Source organism: Schistosoma mansoni (assembly GCF_000237925.1).
Source record: "Schistosoma mansoni, WGS project CABG00000000 data, supercontig 0201, strain Puerto Rico, whole genome shotgun sequence".
Taxonomy (NCBI): domain Eukaryota; kingdom Metazoa; phylum Platyhelminthes; class Trematoda; order Strigeidida; family Schistosomatidae; genus Schistosoma; species Schistosoma mansoni.
The window spans coordinates 369,997-394,056 of record NW_017386075.1 but is presented as its reverse complement, the minus strand read 5'-3'; the positions used below and the strand labels follow the sequence as shown (position 1 = coordinate 394,056).

The window sequence follows — 24,060 nt, the reverse complement described above, 5'->3', positions numbered from 1 at the left end:
TTTCGAAGAACCATTTCATTTTCTCTCCCATTGTCTGTACAACTTCCATCACTTCACAATTTCTTCGTTGTAGTTTGTGAAAGAATTGCAATTGACAGTGATCATGATGTCACCACAGTCATGTGATATGATTTTCAAAGTCATGCTGCTGCTGCTAATGCTGCTGGTGATGAACATGATGATGATGATGATGATGATGAATGATTGAATTTGTGAAGAGTGGTTTCTTTCTTATGGTAACATACTCTCGTGAACAGTTGAGCAACATTGTCATACAGCGAAATATGCCATGACAATACACGAGAATCGTGCACTTCCCGATTAATAATTGGCACGTGTCATGACTACAAAGTGAAAGCGTCACAACAATGCATGATTGAAGTGGAGTGCAAGTTGGATTTCCCACGAAATGAATAATAATAATAATAATAACACACACTGACTGACTGACACACATGCGAAATCTCTCACATGTACTCAACAGTCATGGAATATTGGCGCATATAAATAGGTGTGAATGTGTTGCAACATTGTAGTGGTTGATTGCAACGGTCACATACATAATCACATACATGTCGAACCGATGGAGGTTTCTGGTGGTGACGCTGTTCACCTACTGTCTAACATTTGAACGTGTGTCAACCTGGTTGATACGTAGTGGTGAACCTGTGCAACACCGCACTGAATTCCCGTTCATCGCATTCTTAACGACAGAGAGAACAATGTGTACAGGCTCACTGGTCTCAACGAGAGCAGTACTCACAGCTGGTCATTGTGTTTGCTCACCATTGCCAGTGATTCGGGTAAGAGATCGCACTGAAACACATTGTTGCTCAATGTAATCGATTGATTTCACAGACAGTGTTTGCGTGTGCGTGCGTTTGTGTTTGTGTATGCAGTGGGTTTGCATAGATTTAATGTCTATATACTTTGTCTATTTCAGGTTTCGTTTCTCACACTGAGGAACGGCGACCAACAAGGCATCCATCACCAACCATCTGGAGTTAAGGTGGCACCAGGATATATGCCCTCTTGTATGTCGGCACGACAGAGGAGACCAATCGCACAGACACTCAGTGGATTCGACATTGCAATTGTAATGCTCGCTCAAATGGTCAACTTACAGAGTGGAATCACAGTGATCAGTCTGCCACAGGCATCGGATATACCGACACCTGGAACTGGTGTTTTCATTGTTGGTTATGGAAGGGATGATAACGACCGTGATCCGTCTCGTAAAAATGGTGGAATTTTGAAGAAAGGTGAGTTAGTGGTGCACAAACAACATGACTCAGTCAGTCAGTTTGTCAGTAGTCAGTCAGTTATTCTGTGTGTCTGTGTATCTGTTTGTCTGTCTGTCTGTCTACCTGATCCGGTTGTTGTATTGGTCAGAGCCTTGATAATAACAACTGTGTTTGGATGAACTTGTGACAGTTCAGTAGCAGAGTGATTCCATCTCGGTCATTGTGTTGGTGAGGTGAGGTGACGTGATGTGAGGTGAGTTGAGGTGAGATTGGATGGGATGAAATGTGATGTGATGGGATGATTGAGACCACTTGGAGGAGAGAAGACTCATGAAATATCTATGCAAACGATGGAAGTGTGTTGTTGTACATGAAGTAGGTGGTCAATGTGTTTGATGTATGTGTTTGGAGAGTGGTGAGATGGAGAGTGACTTGATCGTCGAATATAGTGCACATGTGAGATTGTATGTGGACTATTTGTTGTGTGGGTAGTGTGAAGGTGGATAATTGTGCCAGTTGATATTTTCGAAATTCACTTGTGTGTTTTGTTTGTTCTGTTGTGTTTTGTTCTTTTCTGATCTGATCTGCACTCTACTGTACTGTTGTGTTGTTTGTTTGACACAGGTCGAGCGACTATAATGGAATGCCGACATGCGACCAATGGGAATCCTATTTGTGTGAAAGCAGGTCAGAATTTCGGACAGTTACCCGCTCCAGGTGACAGTGGTGGACCTCTCCTCCCATCCCCTCAAGGTCCAGTACTCGGTGTCGTATCACATGGTGTCACACTGCCAAACCTTCCCGATATCATTGTCGAGTATGCCAGTGTGGCTAGAATGTTGGATTTTGTACGCTCCAATATTTGAACAATACCATCTCGTATCATTCATCCATCCATCCATTCAGTCAGTCAGTCAGTCAAACATGTGTGTACATAATCTATCGACAAATCCACACGCAATTGTGTTAACACATTTCCAATAAATAAACGACCTAATCAATTACAACACTCCTTCCGTTTTCTCTCTGAGTTGGGATGTGTGGTGTAATCTCGGTGTGTGTAATGATCAGTGGATTGTTAGTGGACTGAACAGTTATTTATTTTCATAGTTGAAATCATGAGTCACTTGAAGCTAGACCACCATGGAAAACCTGGAAGCACTGGACGGCCTTTTCTTCCTATTTTGGGACTGCGCAGCAGTGCGCATCCACGATCCCGCACTCGCGACATTCGAAACCAGGACCTATCAGTCTCGCGCCAGAACACTTAACCACTAGACCACTGAGCCGGCATCCAACGGTGTTAATGTCTCACTTCAACCAATCCACGATGTTTTGAGCAAACGTTCACTAATTGTCTTCAGTGAGTTGATATCTCTACAACAGACTTGGTAGAACTCCACTGGTCACTGCTTCCCACTAGAACTCAAAGAAATATGTGTTTAAACTTTTCTTGAGTGAGTTAGATGGAGGTTGCAAAAGTTGATTTTTGCCATTAACTTTAATATAACTACAAAGTTTATTTAATGACTAATGATACTACTTGGGTATCCGAATTCAACTATATAGAATATATTTAAAACCTTAGATCTACCTACTGGTTGGAAACAGAATTTGTTATTCCCTAATCGAGCTCAAAAATTATTTGCCATTCTTTATGCATTCTGTTTTTAATCCATTTAGAAATGGTACTTCTAATTATTCGAATGAATAAAATCTAATTCATATAACTGAACTTCAGAAGTAGTCAATCATGGATTAAGACAAATGAGACCATAAGAGTTGTTATGGTAGACCAAGATAGACAATCGATTAAAAGTTCACTATTAAATGTAACCGAACAGAATAACTTATGAACTTGTCACACATATGTGTAATGTTTTATGAATTCTTGATCTATATAGATTTATTTCTATCTTGTTTCTGATATATTCATTCATTTGAAGTCATTCTAATTAGTTCACAGTGCAGCAATTTGGAAGACTCTTCCTTGTCTCCCACATTGTCCGGACATTCCATGTATCTATAAAAATTGTTGCTCAGGTTGTTAGAAGATGCATCGGCCTCATGACTTCCGAGGGAACTCGGTTTTCATCCCGAGACGTTATATTTCTTCCTTCAAGTCCCAGGGCAGAGTTTAAGTGGTCTGAATAATTTTTTCAGGTTAGAGTTTTTTTAGCGAGTTAGTTTTCTACGGGATGGGGTCGCTAACCCCGTGCCCAACCTTTGCCCGGGCTTGGGACCGACAATAGCCCTCGGAGGAGCTGCAGGCCGAGTTAATTAGTCCACAGTAGTGAACAAAAATCCAAATTTTAAAGTCACGAACTAACTTTAGCTAGGGCACTTATAAAAACCAGGGAACACATTGAAGAGCTGTTTCTTGTCCTAGTAAGTAACTTTTCTCCATTGTATGTCTATAATCACGTCAAGAATCAAGATCAAGATTTTTAGGTATCTCTGAGAGTGTGTTACTTTAGATCATTGATTAGAAATATGACGACTCATATTGCAAATCGTCGACAATATCTGACATAATGATATTGTAGTTAATGAACACTAAGGCGCGTACAATATGAAAACCATACATGAAATACTTTATTTACAAATCCTCCATCAATTGTCCTTTATATCCTTCATGATTCTTTCAATTTTCAATCCCTTTCTGTTTTCTTCAGTTCAATCTTCTCAATATACTGCAGTCAGGCAACCAGTCTCTGATCGGTGTTACATACAACTTATGTCTGTCGACTTATATGCTTGATGCTATTACGAGTTCACCTTGCTCGGTAAACGTAACGAAGGTCAATGACACAGTGACACAATAGGCTAATTCTAATCCGTTGTTCCTCGGCCCTGCTAACTAGATCAAGAAGTCTTGACGAAGCGTAGAGAATGTATCCTATAAGCACCCAGAAAATATGAGGTCACCAAGTACACAAATCAAGCTTATTTATACAATGATAGAAACACCCCTGGGAGAGCCACAAAGTAGCATACTAAGAAAATCCATCAATCAATGACAGTCAAGGATTTCCGAGTGGGAAATGTAAACTGTAGGTCAACTAAACGTCTCTTAGTGCGAAAACATAAAATTGGACAATATTAACGAGAACATTTCACATAATTATAAATAAACGACTGATTTTATTCACCTAACAACGATTCATTACCGATATAAATATTTGAAAAGCTTAATTAATAAACATTTTGAAATGGTTTTAAAAGGGATACTTAAAATCTGAAGATTATTTTCATCAGAAACAGAGATTAACTAGAGAACAATTGTTAAACTAGTGGTTCAATTCCTTCCTTGGCGGCCTACTTGAACATCTGGGCTACCTGTTCCGGTCATCTAGATCTTTCAACAAGTTATCTAATTTTTCATAGTTGAAAGCGTGAGTCAATTGAAGCCAGACCACCTGGGAAAATCTGGAAGCACTGGACGGCTGGTTCGTCTTATTGTGGGTCTCCTCAGCAGTGCGCATCCACGACCTCGCCTCACGAGATTCGAACTGAGGACCTACCAGTCTCACGCTAGAGCACTTAACCGATAGACCACTGGGCAGGCATCCCATGGTGTTTTTGTCTAACTCCAACCAATCCACGGAGTTGAGCAACCGTTCACCAATTGTCTTCAGTGAGTTTCTATCTCACAACAGATGTGGTTTGTTTTAATACATCATTATGGCTATTACTCTCATAACCTATTCAAGTGCGTTTCTCAAAATTGTACAATCTCTCGCTGTAAATGTTACAAAATGCCCAATCAGAGATCTCGTGGTTGCTGGCAATATCCAGCAAAATGAATGTACATTATTTAGATGTCGATTGACTGGACTGTTAACTTCTAACTGGTGATCATTCAATATTGATCGTCAAGATCGACGAAGAAGTAAGAAACGGAAGCTTGTTGAAATACATTGTGCTAAGAATTCCATATTGTACCAAAACTATAATATTGAATAAAGCTAATGATGTTAAATCAATAAAAGTGTGTGAACTATTGAGAAATTTCGAACTAAGATAAAATAGTTGTCAAGTGAGTCCCTGATTGACAACTTATTAGTTAAAGAAAAATCGATGTCTCAAAATGTTCTCCTGTATATGTGATTTACATTAGGAATATCTCTTATTCAGTTTCATATGTTTGTTTAAATATTCTATGCTTGTAACAATAGGAACAATAACGGGGCGAACTTGCATGCATATAGCAAACAATTCTCATTGAACCTAGCACACAACAATACTGTCATACACTGTCCCATCACCCTTGGCAGATCAGGCAACCCGAAAGTCACAAGAACAACACCAGGGCATATGACAGGCTAGGTAAGCTATGTAAGGCTTGTAAGCTCACACTGAAATCCAACCAAGTTTATTTATATCAACATTTTCAATCCACTTTAAACAGAGATGGATAATGGCTAGCAGTGGAATCCAGAACATCCAGAATGTAAATATGGCAACAAGAGACTGATCAATTTCAGTCTCAAACGTCAATGGGAAAATTCAAACAATCAATTCAAAAATGGATTTCCAACCCACATTTTAAATTTTAGTTTTAAAGGGTAGAGAGTTGTAAGTTTTGTTGTCAATTCCCACTTGCTTAGAATGTGGAATGATGCTTCTTCATGAGAAACCTGACAATGAAAATAGGTTAGGGATAGTATTCAATGAACGGATGTTTAAGGCCAGCCATAGACAGCCATTTTTGTCAGTCGTTTTCAGTCGATTAGCTCTGTACTTTAAAAGCTTTACTGTTGGAGACGGAAATTCGAGGAGCAAGGGCCTCCCTTTTCTAACTCACCTCCTGTTGTGAAATGTCATCATCACTGTAGATGCTGATTATTTCAGTGAAATAACTTACTGCCATTACACCAGTGTGAGTTTGGCAGGACAACTTCACTTTCAGACTACGACTCTGATGCTTATATTCTTAATAACATGTAACTATTAACCTGCCTGACATAGTAAGACTTAAATGGATGAGTGGTACAGCCAGTATGGCTTCATTGCATCATTAAGATATTCAAACCAGTTACGATCGAGCTGATTTTCAAACATATCACAGGCTTTAATTAACTGACAAAACCTTAAAGAAATGAAATGAAATCATGTAATCTCTGTTCGAATCATCATTCATACTCTTCCATAGATCGATAAAATTGACAAAGAGTATAAGAAAATTGTTACGTTGTAGCTAGAGTCCCGGTAAACACTCAATTGTGTATATAACTCGTTATTAAGTGACAGTTATTAATTTATAATATCAAAACATTATGCTGTTCAATATAAAAATAATGGGAATAAAAATGCTTTTTAACGATAGAATTCATGAGTCAATCTAAGCTAGATCATCATTGAAAGCCTGGAAGTACTGGACGACTGTTTCGTCGTGGTACGAGACTCCTCAATAATGCGCAGTCATGATCCCGCGAAAAATGTTGTAGATAATATCACTGATCTTACTAAATGATAGTTGAATAAATAAATAAATAGGAATTTCAAAAAAAGAAGAACTATCAAGTCCTATTTCTGGCAGCATAATTCTAGGATCGATATAGAACGATGGCTGGTTAACAATTAGTAACTGTATCAGTGAACCATGATATATGCACACAATATCTGAATGAGAACATTTCAGACTATGAAATTGTGTGAACTATGTTTCAATCTCCACAAGAAGTGTCAGTTTCTTCAAGATTTCAAGTACTTCTTGTTAACAAGTGATAAACATCATGAAACTTAAATCCAAGATTTCCTGATGACTACTCTTACAATCACTTAATAAATAACAAAATTCGGTCATTTGAAGCTAGACCACTATGGAAAAACTGGAAGCACTGAACGTCAGTTTCGTCGTTTCGGTTAAGTGCTCTGGCGCGAAACTGATAGGTCCTGGGTTCCAATCTCGAGAGGCGGAATCGTGAATGAGCACAGCTGAGGAGTCTCACAACAGGACAAAACGGCAGACCAGTGCTTCCAGGTTTTCCATGGTGGTCTAGTTTCAATTGACTCATGATCTCAACTATATGAAAAAATTACTAAAATCTCCATTAAACCCCTTTCTGAAAATAACAAAATTACCACAATATCTACAATCTGATCAATTTTAAAACAATGAAATAGCTCATTATCATTAAACGAATTAGGGAAAATATTCATTTTCTTGTTTGATGAAATTACATAGAAAAAAAGAAGCAAACAATGATCCATTTAAAATGTGTTATCAGTCAGTCAGTCAGTCAGCTACAACGTGGGACCAGGCACATTTATGCATCGATCCAAGTTGTCATACCTCACGAGCACAACAAGATGAACACCGGATTCATAGAAGTAGCTAATTTAGTGGTGGTTACATATAAAAGAAAGGTTGTATATAAGAATATAGTATAGAAAGGAAAAACGTTATGAAGCAATTTCAGTCTTAAGGTTTAAGGGAAGATAAAGAGTCTGTACACCTAAACCATTGTGATCGATTCTGAGCCATGTCACCTAGAGTCTCCAACCATCGGTTACGATAGTCCTGAGGACCCCAATCAGGTAGTCTGCATCCCATGGAGATTTATGAATGATAACTTTGAGAACTATTTATGGACAAATATGATATGTATATTTCCTATTGTATAATTGTTAAGTAACTAAACTACTCATATTCGTATCCCTCTGATTATAAGCTTTATTTTGACTTATAGACTATTATTATACGATGTATCATTCTTGAGTTATCCCCAGTCTATTGGTTACTGTTCCCCCTATTCACAGCCACATTTAGCTAAATCTTGTATGAATGTTATTTTCTATTTTATAGTACGATGTGGTCAGTTTGTTTGGTATATAAACCCAGTATGTTTGAGAATAATGATTCATATTGCAGAGGCTGTTATTGGTGTTCTAGACTTAACTGGCTGGGCTAGGCAGATAGTAGGACCGATAAGTACTCAAGACTGCTCATACGGTTTTTCGTTTATCATTTGCTGTGATCGATAATTTACTTCTCTCCGATCGGTAGGGATCATCACGTCATATATAAACAGAGCACGCAAGCAATCGATAATAACAAAATGTAAATTAAGAGATCTAGAATAGTAATAATAATAATAATAATAATAATAATAATAATAGGTAATGTTAAGGAATAAATATCGCCTCTTGTAGAAAATAACAACAAACAAACAATGTTCATAATTGAAAGCGTGAGTCAATTGAAGCTAGACCACCATAGAAAACCTGGAAGCACTGGACTGCCGTTTCGTCCTATTGTGGTTTTCCCTGATGATCTAGCTTCAATGGACTAACGCTTTCAACGATGAAAATACCAAATCTCCACACACAAAAAAACCCTTTCTGAAAAACAAACAATTGTCGTTATTTCCATCAGTTTATATCACTGTATATGACAAAGAATTTAAGCCAATATCATCAGATTCTTGTGAAGGTTCAGTGAATTTTGTTGACATATCATAATCAGTATTGTAAGTTACTATACAATGATTAGATTGATTGTGTGTTTCTTTTGAATTCGTTGATTTTATTGAAATATCATCAATGGAAGAATTAGATGATAGTTGTGATTTTTCTAGACTAATGAAAGTAGTAGTAGTAAAAACTGGAGGAGATGATGGCGATGATGGTGAAGAAGATGAAGAACTAATCGTAGATGAAGGCAATACTGACGATGATGTAGGTAAAGAATGTTGAAATTCACCGTCTACGACTTGATCCTTCTTGTATAATGATGACTTTAATTCCATTGATTGATCACTTGTTACTGATGATGACTGAGATTCTAATAAATTTGAAAATAAAACAAATAGTATAAGGTAATCGTAATCAAATTACGTCGGTGTTGATCTACATCTACACAAAATAACATATTCTAACCAACTTGCCCCCGAATGCCCTGGTACAGCCGAGAGTGTGGAGAGTCCGCTCTCCCTCTCAAAATGCTCTCACATGGCCACGCGTATATAGCCTTTGCCAAGAAAGTCCTACTCACTGTCTTCTCGTGGCATTACGGTTGCTCAAACTTCGTGGATTGGTTGAAGTTAGATATAAACACCATCGGATGCCGGTTCAGTGGTCTAGAGGTTAAGTGCTCTGGCGCGGGACTGGTAGGTCCTGGGTTCGAATTTCGCGAGGCGGGATCGTGGATGTGAACTGCTGAGGAGTCCCATAATAGGACGAAACGGCCATCCAGTGCTTCCAAGTTTTCCATGGTGGTCTAGCTTCAATTGACTCATGATTTCAACTATGAAAAAAACTCAAATCCTCATTAACAGTGATAGAAATATCATATCCTTTGTACAAGTTATTAGGTATCTGAAATCAGTAGCTCAGTAGAAAATATGTTGGTGTTTGAAGAGAAAAAAATAATACTCAGTTGGAGTTTCAACATCTACATTGGGTTGGTGATACATTCATCTGACAAGCCCTAAATAGGACCGAATCTATGTCCTAAATCCCATTGTTAGACCTAATCCATCAATTCTAAAAACAATTATGAAACAAGAGACAAAGTGTTTTCAGGTTCGAATTTGTATGCGATTTTGAGTGGGTATGAACTACTGAACTAAAGTGAGACAAATATTCGGTACTTTGTGATTTTCGATGTATTTTTAACCATTTTATAGTGAAAATTGAGATCAATATCAAACCTTTGGTGATAAAAACGGTGAATTTCCGAGGTAGCCCTTACTTACTTACTTATGCCTGTTACCTCTCGTCGAGGAGCATAGACCGCTCACCAGCATTCTCCATCCAACTCTGTCCTGAGCCTTCCTTTCCAGTTCTTTCCAGTTAACATTCATCCTTTTCATATCTGCTTCTATTTCCCGGCGTAATGTGTTCTTTGGTCTTCCTTTTTTCGCTTCCCTTCCGGATTCCAAGTTAGGGATTGAGTCGTGATGCACATTGGTGATTTCCTTCATGTATGTCCTATCCACTTCCAACGTCTTTTCCTAATTTCCTCTTCAGCTGGAAGCTGGTTCGTCCTCTCCCATAAAACGCTGTTGCTGATAATATCCGGACAGTGAATGTTGAGTACTTTGCGAAGACCAGAAAAAATAATTCAAACCATTTAAACTCTGCCCTGGGAGTTGAAGGAATAATCATGATGCCTCATAATGAAAGCCGAAATTTTTCGGAAGTCACGAGGCCGATGCACCTTCTAAAGTAAGTAACAACCAATTACGAAGGTTCTTCTCAAAGTGTAGTTGACGAGCAAGATGCAGAAGTATTTAACAAACCAATTATAACGTCGTAATTGAAATGAGGAATCTGTTATAAGACTCATATAGGATACATTTCACTTACAGGTACTTTTTATAAAACCATTAAATCAGAGTTTAGGTGTAAGTATAATCGTAAGGTGTACAAAATTTTGTGTTTAATACTTGATTTTCAAAATGTAAGTTTCGATATTTAACCCAAAGTACTCATAACCTTATTAATGAATACAACTATCATTTGATACTATATATACTGAATCACCCCCCCCTATTCAATAGTATCCTCAATAAATATGACATTTTTCTATATAGCTGAGATTAAGATTCAATTGAAGCTAGATCACCATGAAAAACCTGGAAGCAATGGACGGCCGTTTCGTCCTATTGTGGGACTCCTCAACAGTGCTCATCCACGATCCCGCCACGCGAGCACTTAATAACTAGACCACTGAGCCGGCATCCAATGATGTTAATGTCTAACTTCAACCAATCCGTGAAATTGAGCAACCATTCACCAATGTCTTCAGTGAGTTGATATCTCCCAACAGATCTGGTTGAACTCCACTGGTAACCGCTTCTTACCAGAACTCCAGGAAATCTCTCATGGAGCCAGTCACTAGTGAGCATATGATTATAGATCAGAAGGGGTTTTGTGAAGATTTCAGTATTTTCATAGTTGAAATCATGGGTCAATTGAAGCTAGACCATCATGGAAAACCTGGAAGCATTGGACAGCCGTTTTGTTCTATTGTGAGACTCCTGCACAAAACCCACTTCTGAAAATATGACATTTGTATAGATTAAATTTTATTTCTATCACAAGAAGACACAACTACGAAACACTCTGATCACATAAAAAGAAAATTGGTGAGAAATACATTAAAACAAATATCTCTCTTACCAACATTTTGCTGAACATTGTCATTGTGAATAAATGAAGTAATAGTAGGATCACGTTTAGTGTTATTTTCCAAAGATTCAGTACTACTACTCCTCCTCTTCCTCATATTTTCATCAGTAACAGTATTTGTAGTATTTTCAATAGAATGTTCAACAGTCTTATTTTCACCTGTGTTTATCCGTTCTAAATCAAGTATTTTGTCAGGTTGATTTAATTCTTGTTCCATGATGGATGGTTGATTTTCAGATTCTTTTTCAAATGTTGGTGTTAAAGTATCTGATGTCAATGAACCGTTCGATTGATTTGAGAAGATATTTGTTGAAATGACTTTAGGTGAGTTCAACTTTGAAGAAGGTGAATGCAATGATGATGATGATGACGACGACGATGATGATGATGATGATGACGATGATGGTGAAGAAGAGGAAGACGACGAAGATGACGATGATTTGGAATTTTTCTTTTTCTTTACAGGTGGTTTAATCATTTTTTCAGCAAGTGATGGTGATGCTGGAGGAGATGATTCACCTTTAAAATCGATGAATAAAAATAAATAAATAAATCATCTTAATTACCTTGATTTTAACTCCTAAATACACAGAATAAATATATTTCAATGGCGATGACTTGGATTACACCGCTACTGGTATTTTGAGTGGAATTTGATCAGTTTTAGTTGGCATAATTGGATTCTGGGAGGATTGCCTTGGTATGGCTATTATGACACAAGTATATATAAAATAGATAGAATGTGGCTAATAGAGGAACCTAAGAATCACGTCTTCCTATTTGGAACTCCTCTGTAGTTGAAGGTATCTTCATCCTAAAGTTGGTGTCCACCGCGTGGTTCGAACCCAGTGTCTTTCCCTTCAAATTCCAAACGCGTTATCATAATATGTTTTTATAGTTTAATGATGACAGGTCAAACCTTTATCTGATATTACGTGTGGATAAATAATGAAAAACATGATAGAGTCGGACAGGTATTTCATTCCTTAGATTAAAATTATTCACCACAAACCATTGGACTAATCAATATTGAGTCTTTACAAAAGATTGGCTTCAAGGAATGAAGCTAGTCAAAAGTCGTCATTGGTTATGCCTAAACATGTCGTGTATGAGGCATTTATCAAATAAAACGACAATTCGTTAATACATTGAGGTTAGAAACATGAACTATTGAATTCTGATTTTGATCGGAAATTGCCATGATTCCTAAAAGACATGAATGTCTTTATTTCAATCCTAAGTTGAATAGGGAGGAAGAACCGATTGTACGATGCCGAGTAATTTTAATATAGAAGGCAACAGTCTTCCCGTAATTCCTAGTTTTTTTCACTTTTTCGACTGATATCAGTTCATGATGAAAACTAATCTAATTAAGCAAAGATGGATAGTGGCTAGCAGTTGAGTCCAGGACGCGCACCACTTCGTCCCATTTGGGACTCGTCAGCTGGATGTACCTGCATCTCAGAGTTGTTGTTTACTCTGGGACTCGAACCCAGTACCTTTTGCTTCAAACGTCATCGCGTTATCCACTCGGCCACTGAGTCCTGATGGTCCTGATAATGTGATTAAATAATCAGTTTATTTAAGATACTTCAGATAAGTCTATAGTTATTGTTAATAGACTAAAAACAGGAAGTTAGTGTAAATCAGAAGTTGTATGTTTTGTCTGTGTCGTCACTGTGATATCTGCTGAGGGATCTTTCTTTTATGTGCGGAGTACCGCCGATGTTAATAACTACGTATCAATTCTGTTGGGTCCATCATCTTACCATTTATACATGAAAATCGTGGGCCATTGCAATTCTTTAACCTTACTCCCTATGCTTTGAAACGGTAACCAATACAATTCCCATGCAGCGAAGCAAGAACACGGAACAAGTCCTCAAATCACGAACTGAACGAGAGTTCAGTGTACTTATTACCCATTTACCTTGAAGATATTGTATATTACCCTAATTGTAAGGTTTCTTTTGAGTCACTAACTGGGAATATAAATTATTATTATACAAATCTCATTTGATTTGTGTGAGGGCTGTGATACTGCCCGGGTGCCCAAACCGAAGCAGGTGGTTTTCATAAGATGCCACACCCCGAGCCTTTGACCTAAAGATCTGATCAACCCGGTTACAGCGCCGGATATTCGCTGTTCGTCCTCTCAATTTCGTAAACAACAATAGTGTCACGAGAATGTAGTGAGTAGGACTTCCCTGGCAGAGGCTGTATACGCGTGGCCGTGTTAGGGTATTTCGAGAGAGAGGGTGGGCCCTCCTCACTCTCAGCCGTACCAGGGCATATGGGGGCTGATATATATTTCAAGTCGCAAAAAAATGGAATGGTCTTATCAACTCACTTGATTCTCCACTTTCATAATATTTATCCTTGATATTTTCAAAATTCCCAGTTGGATTTTCATTTTCTACATCACTATTGCACCCGTTATCTACAGAAAAGTAAAAAGGAATTTATGTAACACAATATCATACTAAAGATAGAACAGCGTCGCGATTGAGTACGTATGCAAACGAAGTGATCACTCATACATCTTTAAACGTGAATACGGTTGTCTTTTACAAATCAAACGAATTATCTACTCTTTCAATGCCCTACAAACCTAAATAGCGACAACAGCCCATCCCTCCGACTCTCTGATTAATACTGAATATGAAAGTGTTATAAAACACGAACGAATAAACTGTTTAATTTAACTTTCTTGGAAAACATGTGTCGTTTGTCAGTTCGAATTGCTCATAAAATTACAGTTATGAGGTCCCCCTGTTAGTATCCATATATTTTGCAATATACCACTCACTGTACGGAGCTGAAACGTGGAGAACTACTACGACCATCATCAGGAAGGTACAAGTATTTATAAATAGTTGTCTACGCAAAATACTCAACATCCATTGGCTGGATACTATCAGCAACAGCGTTTTATGGGAGAGGACGAACCAGCTTCCAGCTGAAGAGGAAATTAGGAAAAGACGTTGGAAGTGGATAGGACATACATGAAGGAAATCACCAATGTGCATCACGACTCAATCCCTAACTTGGAATCCGGAAGGGAAGCGGAAAAGAGGAAGGCTAAAGAACACACTACGCCGGGAAATATAAGCAGATATGAAAAGGATGAATGTTAACTGGAAAGAACTGGAAAGGAAGGCTCAGGACAGAGTTGGATGGAGAATGCTGGTGAGTGGCCTATGCTCCTCGACGAGGGATAACAGGCGTAAGTAAGTAAAATTATCAAGACTAATGACTGTTATGGTATATATTTTTAAAATAGTTTTACACTTTGAAATGCAATTATTAAAGAACACTTAAAGAAAAGAAAAGCTAACAGGTAAAAATATAAGTGCTTAAAAACATCTACGTACTATTAAGTATAGGATGAAGGTACATCCAACTGGCCAGTCCCAAATAAAACGAAACGAGCGTCAAACTGGATTTCACTACCAGCCACCATTCATCTCTACTTATAATGTTTGTGACTTAAGGCAATATCGAGGCAATCCAGACAGAATGCATATATGCCAATGAAGAGACTGATCAATCGCAGTTCTAAATGTCAATGGGAGGATACAAGTTATCAATAATGAATGGATATGTCAGAAAGTTTATGGACGAACATATCACTAAAGGGATGTTAAGAAAATATTTCTGTTTACTTACAATAGAGAAGTTACAGAACCATTAACAAAAGGATAAAGTGCACAGCTTAACACCTAGAAACTATAAATGATGCTTTCTACTTGTTCTGTGATGATACAGTAGCTGACAAGAAGAATTGAACCTGCTCGCACAAATTTCCTATTGCATTTATCAATTCCATAAATCCATGTGACTCAATCTATCCTAGCAAATGTTTACAGAAGTTGACTTTACAATGATACAGGTGTATAAGTTCTACAGGAAGCATCAGTTCCCTCAAGACTGCAGGTACATTTTGTTGAGGAATGTCAACTAACACGAAGCCTAGATCTAAGATTTATCCCGACTACCTTCAACTACTTAACATCAAAACGAGATGTTGATCCACTAAGACTAATAACTACATTGTAGCTTGATCGATAGTGTTCAAAAAAAACTTGGCAGGACTAAAGAAATACAACACTGACCAATAGTCAGTGATCAAATCAATGGGAGTGTAGTTCAAATATACAAATGTAAATATACAAACAATAGATCCATTTTTACAAGTAAAACCATGACATTACATTACCTAATTCATATAGAAATCGTAAGAGTGAATAATTATTCATTTCATCATTTTCTTCATCTTCAAGGAATATTTTCAAAGGATCTAAAGTTAACAATACAGGTAGTAAGGAAAAATTCACATCAAGACAGGAACTAACATATTGAGGAGAATAGATCTTTCTAAATTAACTAAGCGGTTTTCATTATGCAGGCAATGAAGATCATAGAGATTATGTAAGGCTACAACGTTTGTCTACCTGGTATACTGATAAACATGTTAGACATAAGTAGTCACTTATGTTGTCTGATCGTTGTTTTTACTGTTTGGATGATTACTGTGTATAGGATTCCGGGAAAAATGCTGAGCTAAGAGCTAATTGAAAAAACATGGTTTTTGGGAACTTCTAGTGATGTCTTAAGCAATGAAAACGGAAATAAGATTAGTGTATTGCTAGAATTGAGAGATTATTTTGAATGACAGAAGATTAGTACACCCTAAATATGAAAGAAAGTTTTCATGACCTTAGTTCATGTATTTATGAAACAGAACCATCAACAATACGATGATAGATTTAAGTCCTTGATGGGTACGAAGGATCCACAGAGGAGCAGTTCAACTGGTCTGTTGCTCCGACAACATCGATCAGATTGTTATGCTCTCCACGGCCCGTAACGATTGATCCATCCAACGAGGCGGAAGTTCGAAGAGAAATCCAACTCTTGAATCGCTACAAATCATCAGTTAAATTAGAAAATACATCACTCTGCATTGAACTGATTGAGATACATTAGTAAAGAGTTTATACTTCAAAGTGTCTAGGAAACTTTGGTTTCAAAAATGATAGTGGTCCGTGTTTGATTTCTTTTTTGGTGGTATTGCGAAACATTGGAAGAAATTAAGAGGGTTCTAAGCAGACGTAATATAAGAGTACACTTTCGGGCTAGTGACACCATAAGATCTGGATTAGTGAAAATTAAGGATGTTTCCAAAGGAAGAACAACAAAATGTTGTCTATGGAATCAATTTTCATGATTATAATGCAGCTTATGTGGTAGAAATATCCAGACAATTGAATGTGAGGTTGAAGGAATACAAAAAATGCTTGACAGATATTCCCAAATCCTGGGTTAATCTAAAGAAATTTGACAATAGGTTGGCGATAGTGTTACATGAGTTAGATAAAGGATACAAGATCAACTTCGAAAGGACCAAAATACCTCAGGAAGGGTTTGACTGCAGAAGCGCTCTATATATGTGCTAATAAGAACAGCCTGAACAACAAAGATTATATTCAATCAGCCGCCCCTTGGGAAATGATCAATAACAAGTAATTGGATCCTATCTCTATCCAACCTGTCCATTTTAAATTCATTGTTATATTGACAGAAACTAATAAGGCTATTTTATTATGTATTTATTGTAAGCAAAGATGGATAGTGGCTGGCAATGGAATCTACGACGTGCGTTTCGTCCTATTTGGGACTCGTCAGCTGGATGTACCTTCATCTCAGATTTGATGTTCATTCTGGGACTCGAACCCAGTACCGTCCGCTTCAAATGCCATCGCATTATCCACTCAGCTACTGAGGACTCCATCTTCGCTTATAATGCTTATGAATTAAGACTATATAGAGGCAATACGCACAGTATGCACATATGCCAATAAGAGACTGACCAGTTGCAATCCTAAACATCAATGGGAAGATACAAACAAACAATATTAAGTGAATTTATATATTTTTGTCGTAGGTTTCTTCGAAGCTCTGCTCGTATATAGTGGAACGACAAACTGAAACATACCGAAGTTATTTTTAATGATATTAGATAAAAAGGAATCATTGTTGACTGAGATGCTCGAGATGTGTACTATTTAAACTCAATCATCGCTACAACGTCCAGTGACGACTAGAAAAGACACTAAGAAATAGCTAGGATTGGTCAAAGCTAGATACGACATCAGTAAATTAAGTCAGTGACTTTTTATCTGACCCGTTCTGGTTTATACACACCGCCTGGTCGGGGTCTGGGTGATAGCAACAATCAATGGTTGAAGACGTTATTATTCGTGTGCTCACAACGAACTTCAAGGTGAATCTACAGTTTTTCTCGTGGGAGGCAATAAATTTCTAAGTCAACCAAATCTAAAGTGAGGAAGCAGCTACCAGTGGATGGCATTGTTGTACGAAAGCATCATGAATGCTCACCGCGAGATTTGAACGCTTAAAATGGAGTCCTATCTCAAGTCGTGAAACAACCTCTGAAAATGGTCCCAATCATTCTCTAGATTATTATTAGAGTATAAATCTGTTGAATTTTGAAATGTTGACCAGTGGCATTATTATTATGAGTATAAATATCGATGGCTTACTTCTGAATGTAATCAAACCATCTTTTGTTAATGATGAATGTTCCACAAATTTATACATGATATCCTCTTCTGGTATTTCTAAACAGAGCTATGACAAAAGAAAAGATGAAGAATCTTAATATTTCGATACCAATGGCCTGTTTTAAACTTTTGAAACACTTTTTATTTGAACGAGTATTATTCGACATAAGTTTTTTAAGATTGATATCATGAATGGATCAATGCTAGACAACCATTGAAAACCTGGAAGCATTAGATAGCCATTTTGTCCTCGTATGGGACTCCTCGATAGTGCGAAATCACAATCCCACACACAAGACTCGAACCCAGGACTTTTGGACACTGGCTCAGTGATCTAGAGGTTAAGCGATCTCGCACGAGCACGAGGGTCATAGATCCGAGTCCCACGTGAGAGATCGTGAGTTTGCACCGTTGAGGAGTCCCATACTAGGACGAAACAGCCACCTAGTGCCTCAAGGTTTTTAATGGTGGTCTAACATTGATCCATTCATGATATCAATCTAAATTCAACAATATCCAAAACCCTATACTGATAGATTTTATTGTTTCAGATTTGTTTTAACTAACTAATCATATCTGATAACCGCGCACATTTACGTGCTTTTATAAAGTAATTTCAATAAGGCGATAATTTATTTACTATTAAACCAAACAAGTACTATCACGATGTTTAGTTTATTTTTTTCTCCTTCTGTTTTCTTTGGAAGAACAAGAGGTCAGTGATCCCAAATTCATTCATGAAACATAACGAGATGATGAAAATAGATATCATGAGAGTAAGATTGATCGTCAACATCTATGGATGAATATGAATGGTGGATAATTACTGTTTAGACATAGATTATACATATTTTTATATATAGTTGAAATCATGAGTCAGTGGCAGTGCGCATCCACGATCCCGCCTCGCTGAGAAATCCCACAATAGAACGAAACTGCCGTCAAATGCTTCCAGGTTTTCCATGGTGGTCTAGCTTCAATTGATTCATGATTTCAACTATATATATAAACTACTAAAAAAATCTCCACAGAAAACCCCCCTTACACATATTTGTTGAATATTCAATGTCGCATACTAATTTAGACGAGAGCTCTTATATCGCATACTTTATGTTGTAAATTCTTTACTGTAATCAAACAAATGGTATCAAGTAAAGTGAGTATTATTATCAGAAAGGGTTTTGTGGAGATTTCATAATGTTTCATAGTTATCGGTTAAGCGCTCTGGCACGAGACTGGTAGGTCCTGGGTTCGAATCTCGCGAGTGCGGGATCGTAGGTGTGCACTTCTAAGGAGTCCCATAATAGGACGAAACGGTCATCCAGTGCTTCCAAGTTTTCCATGGTGGTCTAGCTTCAATCGACTCATGATTTCAACTATGAGTATTAGTACATTAATCAGTGATTATATAATTAGAATTTGCTTAATCTTATCATGAATTGAAGAATGTTAGAAAAGAAAATTTGAAGTTCATGACTAATCCATTTTGACTCAGTAACCAAAAAGGATACCATTTTCATTATTTTGAACTTCATACCCTTTTTCATATATTCAGATTAGTTTTAAATCAAAATGAAATCAACTCAATAGAATAGATGAAGGCTAAATATCTTTTACATAACTTCTCAGTGTTGCACAACCGTGAACTGAGACAGAAAACGACTATGTGAGATCATATTTTTAATCGATTGACCAGTGGATAATGATCAATGTTGTATTTATACAGTCGGTTCAGTGCTGATTGAATTATATCAATCAAGTTGTAATGTGACCGAATACAACTGTAGGTAACTTGACATCGTGTGCAATATGATGAGATGTTAGGTGGTTAGATGTTGGTGATGGGATACCCTGGACCTACGATATATGCTAATTGGCAATTATCAGCAGGTAAACTTACCTGCTCATGTGGAGCCAAGTATACTTCATCCAAAAGAGCTCAAAAACATTATATAGTGTGACTAAGGGGAGGAGGAAATGACTCAATAAGAAGTTCAATAATCGAATATCTTGTGAAAACAGGTCACTCAATCAAAACAGACTCTGCGTTCAAAGTGATATACAAGGTAAGCAGAAGTCTTCCAAAAGACAATTATGTTGCATCTTCTTAGCATTGCCGATGCAATTGCCATACATATGGGAAAACCAGAATTGTCTGTCCAAAAGAGAATGGTATAACCTCTTCTACTACCATGGTCTTAATATCTGATCGATTCTTCTTTCATACTCTCCTTCCTTTATAACCATCTGCTTCCCCTTCCATCTTCCCCTTAAATCTTCTACCCTCAACTGGTTTATTTCAGTTTCTACGATCCTCCTGATTACATTTAATCTCAATTTCAACATACTCAGCCATCCTTTCCCAATGATAGTTTCCCTATCTATCTTTTGATGAATATTTAAGCTATTAATAATCAAATGATCGTTAGGTTTTCCTTGCTTAGAAGAAACTTTTTAATACCTTTGTTTATTCTACCTCACTGTCACCATGTTTAACAGAAGTTTATTATCAGTATTATTGTAATTATTATCATCCTGAAAAATAAGAATATATATTTGCAGTTGAGATTATGAGTGAGACTGGTAGGTCCTGGGTTCGAATCTCGTGAGGCGAGATCGTGGATGTGCACTGCTGAGGAGTCCCACAATATGACAAATCCACCTTCCTGTGCTTCCAGGTTTTCCAAGGTCGTCTAGCTTCAATTGACTCATAATCTCAACTGTTGAAATTACTATAATATCCACAAAAACCCCTTCTGAATATATATTTACGATTGTACAGCTTTGAAAATGAATTCGTCGAAAAGAGAACTCTTCACTGAACCAATCTTTTTTATTTAGTGTTTTAATTGTTGTATTCCGTTTGATATTCAATCTTCTCAAGAATACAGGTACACCTTGCTGAAGAATTCCAGCTAGGGTCGAATCGGGGTCAAATAGAGTTCCCTATCGACTACCTTTAACCACTTAACTCAACCAGATCTCTCGATGTTATTGACGCCAATAAATAAATGGAATGAGATTCTGTGACAATGTATATTTCTAACCTCACCCAATCAACAACATAGCTCAATCCTCATCCAGTATTATCAATAATAACTGTCATCTCATTCTTGACTACTCAGTTAACTCTACAGAGGTCACAGTTTGTCACGAAAGGGGAAACATTTCAGCAATCCATTAAAAAGCTAGTTGTTTATGCTCAGGTTTCATGAAAGATGGACATGAAGTGAACTGATCAAAAGTTTCACATACCAGAATAATGTAACTAATCGAATTGATGATAACCGAATGATGTTAGTAAGGTTTACACACTTTCATGTCATTTTCCTTCGCATTACCAACCACACAAAAAACTATTGACAATAATTTAACATAGTTGAAAGCGTGAGTTAATTGAAGCTAGACCACCATGAAAAACCTGGAAGTACTGGAAGGCTGTTTCGTCCTAGCATGGGACTCTTCAGAAGTGCGCACCCATGACACCACACGCAGTACCCGAACCCAGGACCTTCGGTCTCGCGGGTGAGTGTTTAACCTCTAGACCACTGAGCCAGCATCCAGTGGTGTTATTGTCTAACTCCTATACTAGGATGAAACGGCCGTCCAGTGTTTCCAGGTTTTCCATGGTGGTCTAGTTGTAACCGATTCATTAATATATATATGGCACACAAAATTTGTGTGATGGCTTATGGGATACTGCCCGGGTGCCAAAACAGAAGCAGTTAGTTTTCCTAGTAAGCCATACTCCGAGACTTTGATCTAGAGATCTAAACCACTAAACAGTGAAGTAACGTTAGAAGATGCGATCCAATGGGAGCCGGTGAATAATAATAGGTTTATACGCGATTCGTACCTTTGGGATCCTGGAACCCTCGAGCAAAAGTGGTTTGAAATCAGGGATTCCCAACTCGTCTAGATGGATCATCCGTGCCCATCAACTCGACTCGAGTTGGAAATTCACTTTTCACACTCTCGATTTTGTAAACATTCCGGCAGCGAAACGAAGGTGAATAGGACATTCCTGTGAGTAGCTATATACGCGCGGTCATATGAGAGCATTTCAAGAGGTACAATGGGCTCTCTCCAGACTCAGCGGTACTAGGGCATTTGTACTAACTACTATATATATATATTAGTGAGAAACTGGCTTACCTCAAGTTTTTCAACATCAGATAGTGGCATAGTTAAAACATTCGACAAATTGCAAAAATCAACATATTTAATTTTATCTGTAATCTTCAAATCGTTCAGTGGCCAGCGCAGTTTCAATCTAGCATCAAAAAAATAGAATAATTGGCGGATTACAAAAATCAAACTGTTGAATATATATATGTATAGGAGACCAAATAATGTTGTAGTGTCTAGTACCGTATCACGCCTAAATGGGTTTTTCTGGCTATTGGATAAACCAGTTAATTTATTCTTCCTAAGTCGTTATCCAAACATATATTTTGAGCTTGTCAATTATTCTCTTACAAGCTTGACTGCTGTTGTCGAAGCATGTATGTATCGTTTACCCCATTCATCACATGCCTGTAGTTTATTTTCACCTGGTTATAAACAGTGAATCTTTTTTTCAAATTGAGTCAACACATTTACCATTTCCGCTTTGCTTTCCCGACCCTTAGTTTTATGTCTGCCTGAATAGACGAGTGCCTGAAATAAACCCATCCTACTCAATTTGTATTTGGCTTCTTATCATTGCCATCGAGCAAGCGAGGTAAGCCTGGGTGTGGTATACGGAATTAGATAGGAGATTTATAGTCACAATGTGGTGTATGCTACTAATGTTGACAGACATTTAATGTATAGTTCTCATACTTTACGAAGATATTCTTCAATTTCGTATGAAATATTAGAATTGGTTTACCCCCCCCCCTGATTTCTCGTTCATCACACATGATATCCTCGCCAACCAGGGGGCTGAGAGGATGAGCTCTTCAGACGGCGTTGTGGGGCCTGGGAGGAGGTGCTAGCTAGGGCGGTCTGTTGAAGGTTGGTGACGTCAAGTAGAGAGTTGTTGGGTGAGTTGGCGTTGGTTGTGGCGGTTGTTGTCGACGAACGGAGGCAGTGAGACATACGGCTTCTGGATGGACATCGGATATAGGTGGCTCGGCAGGTCAATAATGCTGCGAAGGTCAGAGCACCTTATACTCCACATTTTGACGGGGATCATGCCGCAGATTGTGGCAAGGGGGAAGTAGTACAAAGAGCAGAACCACTGCGAGAGCGACTGTTTGAAGGGGGACAAGTGTGGTGTATACTACTTATGCCAACAGGCATTTAATGTATGGTTCTTATATTTTACGAAGATATTCTGTAATTTTGTATGAATTAATAGACTGGTTGTCCTCATTCAAGTTTCGTTCATTACAATAGCATATTGATTTATACATACAAATTAGTGTCAGATCAAAGTGGGCCATTAAATTAATGAGCCACCATACTGTTAAACAATATGTTCCATATTTATTTAAATAGCCAATAAATAAACCAATAATGTATAGTGATATGTTTATACTACGTTTTCTATTTACTACTTCCCCTAGTTGTGAGAAACTGGTATTCATTACAGGAAATTGTAATCTATACGTCGTATAGAAGTTAATAATTAATGCCCCGGTACGGCCGAGAGTGGGGAGAGTCCGCTCTTCCTCTCCAAATGCTCTCACATGGCCACGCGTATACAACCACTGCCAGAGAAGTCCTACTCACTGCCTTCTCGTGGCATTATTGTTGTTTACGAAATTGAAAAGACGAAAAGCGAATGTCCGACGCTTTAACCGGGTTGGTGGACACAGAAAGTCCACCTAGGGGCGTTGGAAAACCCTCATTCCAAACCAATGGTGAACATGAGCTAACTCCAGTATCCTGAGGGAACAAAACCTGTATGAATCAATCGTTGGTCACCGACTACCATGGGACTGCATCTCCTTACGATGCTCCACTGTCTTTTGGATCAGATCTTTAGGTCAAAGGCTCCGGGGTGTGGCCCCCTAAGAAAACCACCTGCTTCGGTTTGGTCACCCGGGTAGTATCACAGCCCTCACACAAATCAAATGAGATTTGTATGGCGCATATGTATC

At 37.8% G+C, this 24,060-nt stretch overlaps 2 protein-coding genes and 1 non-coding gene across 3 annotated transcripts in view; 1 reads left to right on the top strand and 2 right to left on the bottom strand.

The window, feature by feature from the left end:
• Window positions 1-532: 532 nt before the first annotated feature.
• On the top strand, window positions 533-1,423 carry Smp_185190 (cercarial elastase (S01 family); the record flags this gene model as incomplete). Its single annotated transcript, XM_018793576.1, has 2 exons — window positions 533-803; window positions 944-1,423. The coding sequence occupies exons 1-2, from the start codon at window positions 573-575 to the stop codon at window positions 1,421-1,423; spliced, it is 711 nt and encodes a 236-aa protein (XP_018647142.1). The 5' UTR covers window positions 533-572.
• Window positions 1,424-8,626: 7,203 nt separating this feature from the next.
• Window positions 8,627-24,060, bottom strand: part of Smp_127640 (hypothetical protein) — a gene marked incomplete at both ends in the record, with an annotated part of 58,844 nt that continues 43,410 nt past the window's right edge. Inside the window, 6 exons of the mRNA XM_018793565.1 lie at window positions 8,627-9,033; window positions 11,376-11,651; window positions 13,735-13,824; window positions 15,604-15,684; window positions 17,951-18,038; window positions 22,127-22,244. Of these exons, the coding sequence (XP_018647141.1) occupies window positions 8,627-9,033; window positions 11,376-11,651; window positions 13,735-13,824; window positions 15,604-15,684; window positions 17,951-18,038; window positions 22,127-22,244 (1,060 nt within the window). The remainder of the gene's footprint in view (window positions 9,034-11,375; window positions 11,652-13,734; window positions 13,825-15,603; window positions 15,685-17,950; window positions 18,039-22,126; window positions 22,245-24,060) is intronic.
• Smp_tRNA_00922_Gln_TTG.1.1 lies at window positions 17,102-17,168 on the bottom strand. Its single transcript has one exon. It is a non-coding gene (tRNA).